Source organism: Barbatula barbatula (genome assembly GCF_947034865.1).
Source record: "Barbatula barbatula genome assembly, chromosome: 3".
Taxonomy (NCBI): Eukaryota; Metazoa; Chordata; class Actinopteri; order Cypriniformes; family Nemacheilidae; genus Barbatula; species Barbatula barbatula.
Window position 1 is genome coordinate 11185270 of NC_136764.1, and position 18090 is coordinate 11203359.

Consider the following 18090-nt stretch of genomic DNA (forward strand, 5'->3'; position numbering starts at 1 on the left):
AGCACTCATGGTTTTTATTATGTTACCATTCCCTGCTATTTTCTATCTCACACAAACTCTGTATGATGTATATGGTTGTTTGTTTATAGTCAATTACTCTTAACACCTGATTTTCCGGATCAGATTCGGGCTCGAATTGATAAGGAAGGATCGATTTCATTTTATCACCTGTCAGTAGTTTTGAAACCTGATGTTCCAAATGTGGTAAGCGGTGTTACATTTCCGAGCAGTTTTCGACCAATCACTACGCACTAGTGATCTGACCAATCATAGCACACTTTGTAAAATATCAGCACGTTTCAGAGAGGCGGAGCAAAGAGGAGATACAAACATGCACGATATGTGGAAAATACAGCGTTTTTAAACCGTAAATCGTGTATACACACGTAACCGTGAACCGTAAATCGTATTGCATCTAAAGCAAACAATAATATTCGTTTTAGCCATGTCAATGACCCTTTAATAAAAAACATGATTTTGCAAATGAACTCTTCAAATGTACTTTAGTTGTTTGTAATAAATCTGTTTTGGGGGATTTTAAGGAAGTTTCAAGAGAAGAATCGGAAAGATTTTTTAATGCAAGGAAGAATGAGTCATTCATGGGATTTTCATAGTCTAGACTGTTGAGGTAGATGGATGGGTAGCTTCTTCAATTCGTATGTGTGAATTTAAATATGATTGGAATTTGAATTGCGTCTGTCTGCCACTACCAGGCAAAAGTTGTAATTTTACAGCTGAAATGACATGATTTGGTCTGTATTGAAAAAAAATCTTAAAGTTAGGTTAATGGAAAGTTAATATTTTCCCTGAATGGACTACCTAGCTTACGCTAAAAGAGTGATTGTAGTGCACAATCAAATAGTGTTTTGAAAGCATTTCAATGTGCACACTGATATTTTTATACTGGATATTGGTCTATTGCTTCCACTCTCTCTAATAATGGTAGAACGGTAAGCATAGACTGTTTGACTTACTAGCCCAGGTTAGAAATCTAAAAAGTATTGATCACCATTTTTCCTGTTCACACAGTTGGTGTTCATGGCCTACAGACAAAATAGATGCACGCAATTGAAAACTGCATTACTCTTTCATTGATAAGAAAGACTCGGATACACTTTGTGGTTATGTGACTGTGTAAGTGTAAAAAGTGCTCTCTAGTCACTGTAGTTCTACACTGTGCTTTGTCTCCGTTATATCACAGTGTTCCTGCCAGCCACAAAAACCTCCCACACAGCAGTAACAGACCCAGACAGGTAACAAAGGGACAGAGTTCTCCTTCACAATCGGCAATTTATCAGAAGCAACATACACAGAGATGGCGACGTAAACCTGCATTAATATTCTGATAATGGATTTGGTATTATTTAGAGCACACGCCTGATATTTGAGTGAAGCGGTTTTGTTATTATGTCAACAGTGCGCCTGCCTCTGGGTGTTTTCCTTTACCCTCCAAGAAACAAAGCCTTTTTTCTCCCTGTTTAGTTTTAGCTTGTCATTCTACAAAGCAAGCCATGTGACATGCTTTCTCATTAAGAGAAGCAATAACTTTGATAAATCATCCCGGCTGCCAGCCCAGCCCCACTGTTGGTAGTAGAAAAGCTAATTGAAATTCTCCCTCTCTCTCTGACGTTGACACTGTGGATTTTTTCTTTTTTGTTGTGCTCTGTTCCACACTTCAAAGACTTCTGATCTTACACTTTTGCGTTGCGTGCTACTACTGGAAAGCGCAAATATGTCTTCCCATAAAAATAGCTTTTTCATTAGAAGGTCATATTTGTGGTGTCATATTTAATTCATTAAATGTGAGGATGTGAGTTTGTTTTTAAAGTGTGTTTGTAACGTGCAAGTGCAGTCTATTTTTATGACTATACAATTTTTGCATTCTGTATTATCGTAATGTATTTTATACGTGATAAAGAGGATGACAATATATTTAATACAGTAAATACTTTAAATAAACATTTTGTCAAAATGTTAAATGCAGCTCTCTCGTTTATAAGTTGCTTTGCATAAAAGCGTCTGTAAAATGTGTATGGGTAGTTGACAAATATGCTATAGATGTGTCCGATAACTTTTCTTAAAATAAAATAATAATATATTACTTAACTTCACATTATTAATATTTAATATAAAACAGCATAAGATATGTGTCTTTATAGTTATTTTTTGTCTTTAAATTTAGGATACATTTACTGTTTATTTGTGAACAACCAATGTGTAAATACATCAATATACCGATATTTACAGGTTTTAATTTTTCAGGTTGCATATCAGTTTATTCAGAAATGTATATTTCATTATAAACAAAAAGGTGCAGAACAGAACTGAATTTCTGGAATTCGATAGTATCAAGAGACGTGAGGGTTACATGCTACAATAACACAGAGCCAGGTGAAGCCATATAAACATCAACCAAACATTTGTTTGTATTAAATCTGTATGCATTTCACCACATTTGGGTGAGGAATTTGTTTGTCTTACTGAACATCTGTCTTCGTGTTCTTTCTAAGTCAAAGATAAAATTTCATCCAGCACTTTTCAGTATTCTTTTTTTTCCTCATCTGTGTATTTGCAAGAGGTATATTGCAAACCGGTTTCATAGATGTGAGTGGAGGATGTCAGAGTGCAATATAAATGACAGCTGAGCTTTTAAGTGACAGGACTAATTCACAGCCGAACACTGACTTCCTTTGGATAGCACGTCCTATGAAGCAAAGAACAGCTGCGAGTGCGCGAGTAGCGTGCACATTCTGTGGAGGTTTATCTTACATCAGTACATCATGAGAGCTCTAAGCGCTCTCGTCGCGCCAGAGAAGGATCGTATGCTGTGAGATAGAGCGGCCTCATGAGTCACTCTCAGCTCAGAGAAATGCAGCCTCACCCAAAGACAAAATTTATTTGTGGAGACTAAACCCAAAATCTTGCCTTTGCATATAGAGCAGTGTTCATTTTCTTTACTGTGTGTGTGTGTGTGTGTGTAGTCTTGTGGGAACCTCATCAGTGGTCATTGTTACAATGAGACGTCCCCGCTCCCTGTGTTCAAGTCTCAATAGAGAGTGATTGGTAAAAAGAGAGCTGTCAATCAAATGCACCGCCGTAGGTCTCGTGGCTCGGCCTGCAGCTATGCAGTCATGTATAGCGCTCTCAGCCTTCATTCACGCTCTCAGACCAGACCGGGTGCCATGCCAAGCACAGAGTCCGAGTGAAAACTCTCAAGCCCGGCCGGCTTCAAGTTCCTTCCAAATTGGGGCCTTTTGTGGCCAAACTTGGCTGAGGTTAGGTTCAGTGTGAAAACAGACAGATTTCCAGAAGTAAGTCAATCTACTCTTTTCAGTGTCATTGAATGCACGCTCCTTATAGAGGAGTCAATAGGCTCTGTGTGGAGTTGAGAGGAGTGTTTAAAGTGTGTAAACAGAGGAAGAGGAGTTCAGCTGAATGACTGGAAAGTGGGAAGCGACCATAGGCTTGGCATGCTATATGTTTTTTTTCCAACCAGGGGTTCACACTTTTTGTAGTTGATAGTTTAACCTATTCAGTTACTTCATATTGAAAGAAAACAACATTATACATTTTTTGATAGCATGTTACATTTTTAGGTACTATTAAATTTAGAAGCCGAAATGTAAAATTTGTACATTTCAAAAGTTTTTTGCATGATTATAACAACATAATATCAAACCAAGTCATTGAAAAATAGTGAAGTGATATTCGTTGTAACATGTAAGTAGCTTTGGCATCTTGCTTGAAGAGATCAACTTAAGGTGTTACCCAATGATTTAATTGCAAGTTCTACATTTTAAAGTATAACTTGACTATCCTTACCAAAATGGGAAATTTTACTTTAGTTTTTTTATTTATATCCCATAAAATTACCAACATTAAATTAGTTATTCCAGTTATATACGGTTTCAGTGGCAACAACATAGACAAAGCCATGTGTCCCAAACCTCACTTCTGGTAGACCGCCGCAAAGAATCAATAACTGTTGAATAGTTTTCATTTAAAGGTATTTATGGACCAAAATTTTACGCAACATTAATAAAACTTTATTACTTTACCTCATCCACTAACATGATTTCTTGTTCCCGTCTGGTTGACGGTCATCAGCGGTGGAGTTGAAGACAACAGGTTTCATCATTCCACGCTCCTTCACAGTGTCATCAAGCTACGCCATTGTTGTTGTTTATCGTGCGCCCTCTAGCGGCGGTTTTCACAAATTTTAGCTTTAATTCAATACATTAAATATACATAAAAAAAAAAATATACCAAACACATACCTGAAGTATCTGATGAAACCGTCTATAAAGTAATAGCACCTGTATTTTAGGAATTGTTTGGCGAGTTTTGCACGAACAGTACTATTGTTTATTATAAAAGTGATAAATTGTCATTTTAGCAACTAATAATAATGCAAAATGATGGCCATTAAAGAATATTTGAATATGAATTAAAGAAGAACATTTCTGATTTGGTCTCCGTGTAGGATTGTTGCTAGCACTCTGGGGGTACATAACACAGCCTCTACTGTTGCACTGTAGTCTAGTTTAAGAGAGGAGTAAACAAGTGTTTGTGAATCATGGAGGACGAGCAGTTGTCTGATTGAGATGAATTTGAGGAGGTAGAGGAGAGTTTTAGGAGAAGGACATCTGTCAGGTTTTAATGGCAGGCGTGTGCTTCCTCAGAAATGAGAGGACGTGCATCGATCGTCCCTCAGACGCTGTGGTGGGGCTGGAAAACCTTTTGTTGAGACGTGTTATTTGTCAGTGAAATTCCCATGGGGCTATAGGGTATGTGTGTGCGGGTTTGTTCTGAGTAATGTGAGTTTCTCCAATATTCATATTCGTTATTTTAACAACCATGAGACATTGGGTATTACTCCTTTCCAGCACATAGTGAAATGTTTTTCAACATCTACCGGTCAGAAAGAACTTTAAAGTAGAAATTTATATTGGAATAATGTGGTTTTATTTAAAAGATTGAGTCAAATATTTCGGATAAACTATGTCTAGAGCTACAAGTATTGTTGACATTAAATAAAAATACATGGAGCTCTTTGCAATGTATTGTGGGAAGAAAAGCACGCATGCAATGGTGTCTTCAATTTAAAAAAAGGTGTCTTATAAGGCAACATAGTTTTGCTTTCTGCCTTTCAGAGCATGCCAGGAGCGTGCCAATTATATATGAAAACGCCATTTAGACTGACAGGCCACTGGGGTTTGAAGCTTATGCATGTGTTTACGCATAATTTGTGGCCAAAATGTGTGTTATATAAGACGTGACATCTATGTTCATTATTTTGTCTTATTATGCCCCTCTCTGCCATACAATGGCATGATTGCTGTCCTCTTACAGTGTTAAATTGTATTTTTACCATGACGGATAAAAATGTGACACGTCCTTAACCGGCTTCGCCAATTATCAGGAGTACCTGCAGGTCATACCGGCATGAAGCTGCTGAATCTCATGTACCCTCACTCTAATAAGAACCCAGCAGGGGATAGACCGCTGAGCCTCGCCGGCCACAAAACAACAGCCTCTGTTTCACACGCACACACACCTGTCGGCCAGCTCTCGGTATTAATGCACCTACATGATTAAAGTTCTTCATCACCTCAATGCCCAGCATAATGAAGCTGTTTGCTGGATGCACAGACATCTCTAATGACCATCTGGACTCAGACCAAAGTTTGGACTGTTAGCCGTGTGCTTTAAACCTGCAGGACGGGCGAAGTCATGTCGACAGCTTTGACTTCGCTTTTCAAACCGTAATGAGGTTCCTTCCATGTGAAGCACGTGTGAGCACGCTTTACTTTCCTTAAAAGTTTTGTAATGTTATACAACTCACATTTGTTTGAAGTTTGTCAAACATGATTCCCGTAGCGACAGCGCTTGAGAAAAGGGTTTTTAATAACGTGAATTTTTGGCCGTCCTCATGGTTTTTACAAGTTTTCGCCATCCAAGACATTCCACTAACATGATGTAAGATTGAACCTTTCCCAGAATTCAGTGTCTTTGTTTGCATTGGTGTGGATTTGTGTGTACTGCATGCGTGTGTATCCTGCAGTTAATTTGTCCTGACATGTCGCTCGCTGATGTCATTCCTCGGACGGCGAGTCTTGCAGCACAGCTGTGAGTTTGATTGACTTGGTTGTATTGTGCCAGTAGAGCACCTGCCTCCTCCGTCACTGGAGTAGATAGATTAATACACGTAACCTGTTAAAACAAATCACAGAGCCGACAACACTTTCACCAGCCAACCACGCTCAAAAATCCCTAGACAAGCTGATCAGAAAACAGACCTGGGAGATGTGATGTGAGGTCCTGTGTGGGGCTTAGTGCCAAAATGTAATGACCTACCTCAATACTTATGAACATTTGTACATTTTGGCAAACTGGTGGCTAACACCGTTTCTACACCGGACTCGACCGACGCAACGCAACATTAGAAACATTAGAATTAAAAATGTTGTCCACACTGGATGTGGATGTACCTGTCGCGTCCGGTATAGACAATGTGTAATTCAAATTCATTTGTCCGTTATTGTATAACCTGTTTTTGCCCAAGTGATGTTTTTTTTAGGGATTGACCGTTATGTTCGTACAATAGTTATGTTTTATGTTTTTCCCTTGAGGTGGGGTTTGCCAGCCTACTGGGCCAGAACAGTTTTCTGTTAGGAGTGGAGTTAAAGACAACTCCAAGCAGAGATCAATTTAGGTGATTCTTGAAAAAAATTGAATATAGTCATTTTTGGATGATGTGCGGGATGCTGGCCAAAACAAAATGTCTTAAAATGGAGCATCAGTGTGTCATGGTGCCTATTGTTTGTGACAGTCTTTACATTACGAGCACAGCTATCATGCTTTAAAATGCTTCTTCAGCAAGTGGACAGCTCACAGGGCTTGAAACATATCGCTACTGTCCTCGTCTCTTGATTGGATAATCAATACAGGGAATACTGACTTTATCTGGATGGTTATATTAAGTGTGTTTTCACTCAGAGAGACAGGAAGAGAAACCTCGCCTCTCTCACACACACATACAAGTCTTCAGATTCAGGTTTGGGGTCAAGGATGGAAGCGGTGGCGGTTCCTTCCTCAGGAGACTCGAAATAGCTTTTCTGTCCAGACAGAATAAGAAATAGGTTGCAGTATCTCTGCAATAACTAAGTTTCTTATGACGAAGTATAAACTCCCAGACACTGTTGTGTTATGACAAACTTGTATTACCAGGCATGACATAACACAACAGTGTGCGGCAGTTTATACGTTGCTGTATATTTTATTTAAACTCCTTCCACCCGCATTTTTTTAGTTTTTTTTATAAAATCAAAGTATCACTTTTATTTAATCTCACATTTTTTTATGTGTGTTGTAAATTATATGTGCAGTTTCTACACATTGAACTTTAAAGTTTCTTCCTTGGACGATAATGATATCTTTAGCAATCTTAAAGTGATAGTTCACCCAAAAGTTTTAATTCATTACTCACCCTCTTGTCAATTTTCAAACCTGTATGACTTTCTTTCTTCCGCATAACACAAATGAAGATATTTTGGTAACTGAACAGCACTGGCACCCATTCACGTCTATTGCATGCACCCAAAACCAATGCAAGTGAATGGGTGCCAGTCAACAACATTCTTTAAAATATCTTCTTTTGTGTTCTGCGGAAGAAAGAAAGTCATACAGGTTTGAAATTACATAAGGGTGAGTAAATAATGACCGAATTTGAATTTGAGACACTTTTGAGTTGCAGGATAATGAATAATAATGAGATACTTTTACAATGAAAAGACAATCGTTTGGGACAAACTTTTTCCCAAAGAACCTCTCCTGCTGTACTAGTACATAATTTCAGAGTGGATAAAAACTTCAACTTGTTTAGACATCGGTAGTTTTCTTTTCACCGCACTTCACTAAAGTCCATTATAGTATTTGATTACAAACACCGAGCGTCAGTTAGGGGGAGGGAGGGTGGGCAAGCGGTGGCTCTCAATTCCGGAAAACTCTGTCGCCTGGTCCCCGGGGACAGACAGTGGCTAATCAATTTCAGACCAATGGGAGCTTCATTTACATCACAAAAGCTAATTACTGCAGTCTAATCAATCAGCACATCCTAATTAGCTCAGAGCTTGAGCTGGGACTGCCAGAAATAAAGCGAGAGAGAGAGAGAGAGAGAAGGGGGAGAGATATCTGCCCTGCTATACAGAACCTATTTCAGACATGAGCCCATATCCAGATCGAGCCTGAGGTTAGTGACTTTGTTAAACCTACATAGAGAAACAAGTCAGAATTACAAACAAGAAAAACTACGTGGATGATTGTTCTCATGTACTAATAACATTCACAGAATCCCTTAATCTAGCCCCCTTTAGAGCTCCTGTCCCGGAAAGGATGCGTGGAGGTCCAATGTCAAATGTGTGCGTCTTATTTTACTGTGCGTGTTTGCGTGTTGCCCAGAAACGCCAGAGAGAAAGACATCCGGTTCACTAGCTAATGTTTCTTTTTCTAATTTGACTAACTGACCATTAGCTTGAGCATGTCGCATTGAAGGACGGTCTGGTGCTCTTAGTTATTTCCAAACAAACTGACAGTCTTGACTATACACATCATTAAACAGCCTCCTCGTAATCGAATCACAGTTCGTCTCACAGACATGGCTTCTTAATCCACAGCAATGAATCTTGCAGATGCAGTGTTTCATTCTTTTCCAATTGTGAATTCAATGCAGTGACACTATGTACATTGAAGAACACACCCCCTAGGGGTTTGTACAGCTGAAGATGCAATTTTCACTTTTTTCATGTCCAAGGATTGACGTTTGAGTGCACAAGCTGAATGAAGATCGATTTACATTTGCATTCGTTTTAGCAGGTTGCTAACCATAGGGAATAACTGTAATGTGCATAAATTATGTTAATGGCCAGGTAGCAACAGGTAGTTGAGGATACGGTGCGCATGTTAAACTGAAATAAGAACCCAAAACGTTGGATTTCTAAATCATGTTGTTAGTGCACTAATAAATGTCACACATGGAAATGTGCACAAATATATTGCAAGACACTGAAGGTGAGTGCAGTATGTCTTACTGATGCTTGTTTTAGAAAGTGCCCCTGATTTACGGTTTGGAATTTGGGAAAAGCATTAATACCATTAAGAAAGTAATTTGTTTGCGTAACAGATGCATAAAACACTGCTGCTTTTTGACACAAGTTGTTAATTTTATAAGTGCACAGACTGATGAAAAAGCGAGGAAATATTAGGTCACATGGAGCAAGGTTTGTTTCTGAATTGTGACCCGGCAGCACTGCTTTCCTCCATTTTCTTTTTTTTGTGACTGAGGAAATTGCTCATAAATTTCAAATGACGCTTCGCAGAGAGACGCAGATTTCCCCAGATTCCCTCGCAGTCAGATTTATGGTACAACAAAGGATGCTTGCCACCACCGCCTTCCACACAAAAAACACACACACATGCAGTCCGTAGAGACTCGCATGTAATAGAATCCAATAGTTTGAGGGATAATATTGCAGTGCTGTGTTCTTATTGCTGAACGGATCAGAGCTGCATTATTTCAGTCCCATTTAAGTCATCCTGTAAAAGTCTATTTCATACGTCTCCAGATAAGATGCGTCACTCCATTTAGTTGATATGGATGATTGTGTCATTTGTAGACATTACCAAACCATTATTTTCTGATAGCATGAGGCCGTTTCTCAATTTCAAGAACGCAAAGGACAGACATGAGATCTTGTGGAGACCGGTCTTGCTAGGCAGCGTCGGAAGAAACGAACTTGAATGGACGCGCCGCGGTGACTTTTGGGACTTCAAGCAGATTCCATAGGCGCGCAAGGCTGCATACGATGCTTCCTTGATATCTTGTGTTCTTGAGTATTCGAGCCGGACTTATGGATGACCTAGAGCAAGAACACGAGAACGCATATTGACAGTATTACATACTATATCTTATCAGGTCATGTGACCAGTTACAGTCGGCCAATTAGAGTGAACCTTACAAAAGAAGCCCTTTCCAGTGTAGACGATGAGCGATTGTACTGTGGGTCTGAAATCGGGACTTAGATATAAAAGTCAAGTCAACTTTATTTAAATTGTGCTTTTTACAATTTTCATTGTTACAAAGCAGCTGTACAAGAAACATATTGACTATAAGCAAAACATATAAGGTTATACAAGTAAAAACAAGAAAATGTGAAAACACAGAAGACAGACACACACAGACTCACAAAACTCTCCACACACACAACAGGCACCAACACACCCAGACACGCACGCACACACAGCGGCCATCACTGAGAAACACACACCCAAGAGAAGGAGAGAGAAACACAGCTCAAAAATTAAACCGACTATAAATTCCTATATGCAGTGTTAGTTAAATAAAACTTTAAAAAGCTTCTGGAAAAAGTCTGCACTATAATACGGACATCTCGTTGCTTAGGTTTCTCTGCTTCTTTCTTATTAAATTAATTTGACCGGACACAAGCACTTATTAATATCAGAGACTGTAGCCCGGGGGTGGGCAGTCAAGCAATTATGTCTTTATTGGCTTGTGGAGCTCTCTTTAATTAAACCAGACTCTCTGGACTAACCCTCCTCACTGGGGATGACGGTCTCTTTAGTCACTAAGCTCAGGGGAGAGGTGGATCCGATGAATTTTAATGATTTCTGTATGCTTAGATTTACAGTTTTGGCAACCAATGTAACTTTTATGGTACGGTCAGTAACTGATATGATGGTTGATATAGATTTGTAGTGTTTCGTGTTTTTTAGGGTAAAAATATACATCTCTGCTTGACGTCATTATCTTAATGACTAAATGTCCTTCCAAGGTCATGGCTATGGTCATTCATCTCTGTTACTGCATCTCTGTATACACTTCTGTTCAAATGTTTTGAAACACTTGACTGAAATGTTTCTCACAATCTTATTTCTTTTATTCTGAATGTATATGTGCAAATGCAAACGTTATAATATACAAAAATAATTGTATAATTACATGAGTAAAGTTTTACAAATTAGGCAAAGGGTACCCAGTTTTAGCTATTTATTTATTTGGATGCATTTCATTCATATAGTTACATAGTTTTGATGAATTTGCTTTCATTGTAAAATGTAGAAAAAATAAAAGAGTGATTTAGTGTTGCAACATTTTTGAAGGGTAGTGTATGTGCGTGTGGTGTGAGAAGAGGGCAGTGTGACCATGACTTTGTACTCTGGTTTTGCCGTTTGTTCATGGTTATACAGGTATGATGTTATGCTTGTGCGAGCAATTTTCTCTTGTTTTTCCTGTTGCACTACGGCAATGGCATTCACTCTCTGCTACCCTCCCTGTGTGACCCTTTCCCAACCTTCCATTCTCTCTCCACCCTCTCTCTTTAGCCTCTCATTCTCATGCATAATCTTATTGCATATAGGCCTAATTCACAAAGAACTGCTGCTCTTGTAACATGTACTTAAATGCGACTTTGACACCGATGCCCTAATGCACCTTACGAGAGAGCGTTTTTTGGCAATCATGTGTGTATATCGCCACCAAGTGCCCGCTGCATGAGCTGCATGTTAGTAATCTGCTCACGACCTAGCAGTGCCCCAGAGGAGCGGAGCTTTAGATGCATAATGATTGAAAACAGTGGGAAAAGGTCATCGGATTGGGTGGTGCAGGAGGAGTGAATACATTACAAAGAGGAAAGGTGTGAGGGAGACAATGCAAGAGAGAAGGAGAGTTTTGTTGTAATTACGGAACAGTATGTAGCCTACTGTATATTGCAGACCTAGGATGGAAATTCTGGATAATGGGCATGGGCTCTCTATCTCTCTCTCTCTCTCTCTCTCTCTGGTCGAATTATGCTGAATGCTGCTGTATATCAGAACTGCTCAGCTTATTTGATTTGACAAGATCTATCAGCCAAAGATGTTTAAAGCCTGCTCTGTTCCTGTTGGCCACTTCTGCAAACATTAAATCGCATCACAGCATTTACCACACACGTAAATTAATGTGTGTTCAATTTGGTAACTGTGTGCCCAAATGTCTGATGGCGTTTTTATAAGATTGCGGCTAGAGTAACGTGCATGGTGCTTTCAATTTTCAATCTTTTTTATCTTTATTGCATCTTGCATTATACAAATAAGTAATACCGCATTCATTTAATATGCACTCTCTTCCGAATTTGAACCTCATATATATTATATATTTATATTAATATGGACTAGGCTATGATTCTTTTATGTGTAGGGTCAGTAACAATATAATGAATCAACAGCACTATTTGCCTGCTTAAAAATCTCAAATGCGAAACGTGAAATTACATGACATACATTGAGAAATAAGGTATCAAAGCTAAACATAAAATAATGAAGGTGACAGCAAAATACCAGAAGATATAGAGTGATGTTCACAAAGGAGATGTGTGATTTAGTGCTAGACGGCAGTGAAAAAACGGTTTCCAAATGTGAAAGTTTTTACACTAAAAAAGTTTATGCTTAAAGCTTGCCAATGTTTTCATTGGTTAGTATGGACCTGTTTCATGTTTCCGGGTTTCCCAGCAGCGGAAGTCGTCATAGTTTGGTCGGTCGTCATACTTCTACGGCGGTGAATGGGAGACTACCACATATATATTTTTTGCTTTCTTATTTGCTCAAATAGCTCAAAATACTTTCAGCGAAATAGTCTGATAACGGCAGCAAAAGAGACAATGATGTCAAATTGACTTCCACTGTTTAAGAAAAACCCTCGCATTAGCGTTAACAATGTTTTTGGAATTTGATGCCAAGGTAATATAATGCAAAATATAGTGTTGAAGATATAAATCACTTTGGAGGAATTACGATGCTGATGACCGTTAAACACATCATCACAGTCTTGTGAAAAAGGTTCCTTGGTCAGTTAGCCCACAAAATGTGTTGACTACATTACCAATATTTACTTAAAATAGACACCTGAGCATAAATGAATTCACATATTAACAGTTTATTTCTGAGGTGATTTACATTACCACATTTGGTGTTGAAGGGGCTTAGCATAGTAATGTATTTAACCTAAGAAATGCATTTTTTTATCTCCTTATAATTGTTTTTGAGGTGCATATGTCATGTTTTAAAGATGTTTTGAAATTTTAACTGAGACATAGGAATATGATTTTTGCAGTGTGCTGTAACAGTGTGTGAGAGAGAGAGCATTTTATTCACATTTATCTTCAGGGTCTCTACTGTACTCGGCGTGTGAGCTTATTGTTGACTTGTTGTTGTCTTCAGTCCTGTCTATCACAAATTAATAGATGCATATCTCCGGCAGAACAAATAGAATAAATAAGCCCCAGTCATTCGGTACACTAACGTCAGATCTATTCTGCTCTGCCTTCTTAAAAGCACAAGAGGGACACTTCCTAGAATTCCTTAATTTGGTTTTCAAGTGCGTGTTCAAAACGGAAGATGGGTGTTGTGGGACATATTGCGCTCTTTATGAAATCTCACTGAAGCACATCACAATCAAGAGCTTACAGTTCACGTCCCCTTTTCCATTTGTTGTGTGCACAAGCAGCGAAATTATTTCTCTTCTGGAGGCAGAAGAGGAATTATAATTCTTACTTACCAGTTCTACTGTTGGTCAGTTACTGCAATACGGACATTTATGAGCTGATTAATGGAGCTGGAGAAAGAAAATGACACTCGGCTTGCTTTTTAACGAGTCAATAAAAGTCATAAAAAAATAATGTGTGGAAAATGTTAATGACATAATCTTGTCAGTGATATTCTTTTCTAGTGACCTAGCAGCTTTTCCAGCTGTCGGAGAAAAATCATTTTGTTAGTCAGCAGGTTCTTTGAATTATTTGTCGACGATCATTTAGTCACCCTCATGTCATTCCAAATCTCTATGACTTTCTTTCTTAAGCAGAACACAAAAGATGATATTTTGATAAAGATGGCCCCATTTACTTCCATTGTAGGGACATACTGTAAAACCACTGAGACATTTCTCAAAATATTTTCTTAAGTTTTCCACAGAAGAAAAATCTTATACAGATTTTGGATGACATGAGGGTGAATAAACACAGTATTCAAGACACACCGATAAGAGTAGCCTACACACTTAAATACTGTATGGAAAAAAACTACATTGCCAGTAATTGTTGGATGACTATTTTAACAACCCTGATCCATCCTTATTTCCATATGTGCTAAATATTTGTGTTTCTGTTTTACAGGAAGTTCTACTACATCACGTTGTTACGAGACCCAGTGTCTCGCTACCTGAGCGAGTGGAGGCACGTCCAGCGCGGAGCCACGTGGAAAACCTCCCTGCACATGTGTGACGGGCGAACGCCCACGCCCGACGAGCTGCCGCCCTGCTACGACGGAACCGATTGGTCAGGCTGCACGTTACAGCAATTCATGGACTGTCCGTACAACCTGGCGAACAACCGTCAAGTGCGCATGCTGGCCGACCTCAGCCTGGTGGGCTGCTATAACATGTCCTTCTTTCCGGAGAAAAAGCGTGCCCAAGTTTTGCTAGAGTCGGCCAAGAAGAATCTTCGAGATATGGCCTTCTTCGGTCTGACAGAATACCAACGCAAAACTCAGTACTTGTTTGAACGGACCTTCCGCCTCAAGTTCATCCGGCCCTTCATGCAGTACAACAGCACGCGGGCCGCCGGCGTAGACCTGGAAAATGACACGATCCAGCGCATCGAGGAGCTGAACGACTTGGACATGCAGTTGTACGACTACGCCAGGGATCTTTTTCAGCAGCGTTACATGTACAAGCGACAAATCGAACGACGGGAGCAGCGTCTCAAAAACCAGCCGCTCTTTCCATTTCGCCGGACGGCCAACGCCGACCTTACTTCCAGGGACAACTTGCCTGAGTCCGAAGCTTTGCGCTGGCCAACGGAGGACTATATGAATCACATCATCAACCGTTGGTAGCAGTGTCGGGGGGAGGGGGATGATGGGAAATCCGGGAGGAAGAGGCCGCGATTCCCAGGTCAGGTCATGACGGAGATAAATGTAGAGAAGGAGACAGATCTTTAGCTCCACCATGTTGTCCTTTGACAAGTCGTAGACGGCCCTCCCCCCTACTGTTGTCCTTCTGAGGACTACAAATGCAGGAAGCATTGGCGCTGAATCTGTCTTTAAGACCGATCGCGTGCCTGATGTCAGAAACGTGACTGACTAACTGAAAGCACTGAACTTGGATTGAGACATTTACAGATTTTCAGACTTTTAAAGACTTCTGTGGGCTGAAGAAAAAAACAAATACATAGATTATGGGAAATATATTCACTGCAGATTTTAAAGAATGAATGGAATGGAATTGTATAGAGGTGTTTGCTTAAATGTCTGCTACCATTTCGGCCATGAATTTGTGACGATAACAGTCTGTATTTTTGTTTTTAGTTTATTATGATCTTTATTTCTTTTTGTTCTATTTTTTTAAAGGGATTTTATTGTCATTTTAAAAAGAGCACTGAGTCATTTTATACTCACAGCACTGAGACCAACAGCGCTGCCTAACTCTTATTGGATGCAATTTATTAGCTTTTCATAATCAGTGATGACTTGAAAAGGTCTGGTCTGTTGGGTTTATTTTTTTATTTTGATGCACAAACAGACAGCGCTTGGACCATAGCCATTTTTTAAGCTTTCAGCATAATGTATGAGAAACCGGTGACCTAAGTGTACTAATATAATCGTACCGATGCCTGATACTATTGGCCGAAACAAAATCTAGGCTGTCATGGCATCGAGCCAAGGCATCCAATCCAGGCTGTGTCTTAGTAGCTGAGCTGTGGCTATTATGCTTAAAATGGAAGCTGGTGGAGACCCAAAGAGGAAACAGTGTCTTATTTTAGACTTTGATGGAGGGATGTGCTGTGTTTCTGAGCGGGATAAATTGAGCGCTATATGGAGATTGATTCTGTAATGACGCCTGTGTGTCAGTCAATAACAGGAGTGTTGTAAAGTTGTGTGCGGGAGAGTGAGAGAGAGAGAGCTCACAAAAGCCAAGAGCCAAAGGAAGAAGCGGAAGGCGCAGCCTTTACAAATGTCACCATCATTTACAATTCCCAGAGACTACTTCATGTTTTGTATGGATGAAGAATGTTCGTATGTGTTTATACTTTGAGTGTTTAAACGTTCTTTAAGAATGGACGTTCTTAGTATGCAAGTGCATTATCAGATTTTAAAGCCCTATGAATGTGTGTGTGTGTGTGTCTGTGTTTGCGTGCTTGCGTGCATGGGTGCCATTTGTTTCATAATCTCTTGGTCCTCAGGGACTGAAGCTAGTAAGGGGACTAGAATGATGTCACATGTCTCCCCTAATGCAAGTCTTTGTTAACTCTGAGTTGTCTGTTGTTAAAGGAATAGTTCTCACCACTTCGGTCTATACAATGTAAGTGAATGGGGACTGGAGCTGTTCTGTTCCAAAAATGACCAAAAGCACCATAAAGTAAAGTTCCAAGTCCTGAAGAGCCTCTTTATTTGTGATTTTTCTTTTGTCATTTTTGGACCCCATGCACTTTCAATGTATGTAAAATAAAAATTGTAATGTCTTCTGTAGTTTTGAAATGGAAAGTCAAATGGGTTTGGAACAAACCAAGCTTCGGTAAAAACATTGAGAACAAAAATAATTTTTGTGTGAACTGTTCCTTTAAATTACAGCTATGCACCATAATAAACAATATGTGAATAAGTTATCACAAGAATTAGCCTACTGGAAATGGTCCCTACTGTTCAACTGACTTCTACTTAATGCTCTGCGATGGGAATTCATTTCTCAGTAACCATGAAACAGACTACTCTTGAATTAGTGCATATTTAACCAAGCCTTGAGTGTTGCTTTGTTATACGTAAACACATGTCTTACAATGAACTTTCTTTCAAATTCATGAATGATCAGACCTTTATTGACATCTCTAAATGTGATGCTGTTGTTTCTGTCAGCCTGAAATAATTGGAAAATATTCCTAATAGAAATCCCCTGTGTGAGTGTACTACAAAACTCAATCAAGCTCATCTTGACTAGCTCGGTGGCTGAGTATTTTGTCAGTCTTTAGCAATGATGTCCAGCCAGGCAATCACAGTGGAGAATTTCTGTGCTTTAAAAATAGTCATATGAGCCGTGTGTGTGTGTATAAAAGTGTAAGCAGCACTATAGCATATCCCTGAGCCCTGAAGAACGAGTGCTTGAATCCTGGGAGCAGTTAACCATCACATCCAGTTCAGTTTCTCTGGGTCTTATTTCTCATCATTTCAAAAATGGATCGTCAAAGACACCAATAAATAAGATTTCATTTTTATAAAAACACAAATGCTTCTTGTCTTTATTGTTTCGCCTTTGTGCGGAAGTGCTATGGGAATTTTCACTCTAAATAGGAATAATAGAGAACGTTATATTATTTTATGGGCGTTGATTTGCACACAATTATATAAAACAAATTTAAAACTATATTTTATTCACATACACATCGATGTAGACTATATAATATGAGAGAGCACACTAATAAAAAATGCTCACAAATAAATTCATCATCCTAAAAAACACATTACTGTCCCAGGTAAAAAGTGCACAAAGTACACTTCCAAAATGTACTTAAAGTGCTCTATTGTCACACATTAATTTTGTACTATAAGTGATAGTTCACACAAAAATTTCTGTCATAATTTATTGAATACTCTTGTCATTTCAGACCTTTGTGACTTTTTTTCTTCCGCAGAACACAAAAGAAGATATTTTGTTATCGAACAGCGCTGGAACTATTCACTTACAGCATATATGGTATGGACACAAAACCAATGCAAGTGAAAGGGGTCCAGTTATTAAAATTTTTCAAAATATCTTATGTTGTGTTCTGCGAAAGAAGGTAAATCATACAGGTTTGAAATGACAAAACGCTGACCAAACGATGACAGAATTTTTGGGTGAATTATCACTTTAATATGCTAAAATATTTGTTTTTTTGTACTCCTATTCATGGTGTCTCAAAATGGCACAGCTGAGAACACTTAGAAGTTTATCTAAAAACTGAGTACAAATCACTAAGTACATTTTGAAGTACAAAATAAGTGTGTGAA

At 39.0% G+C, this 18090-nt stretch overlaps 1 protein-coding gene across 1 annotated transcript in view; it reads left to right on the top strand.

Moving 5' to 3' along the window:
- Positions 1 to 17316, top strand: part of hs6st1a (heparan sulfate 6-O-sulfotransferase 1a) — a 103758-nt gene extending 86442 nt beyond the window's left edge. Inside the window, exon 2 of the mRNA XM_079453004.1 lies at positions 14223 to 17316. Within this exon, the coding sequence (XP_079309130.1) occupies positions 14223 to 14943 (721 nt within the window). The 3' untranslated portion in view covers positions 14944 to 17316. The remainder of the gene's footprint in view (positions 1 to 14222) is intronic.
- The last annotated feature ends 774 nt before the right edge of the window (positions 17317 to 18090 follow it).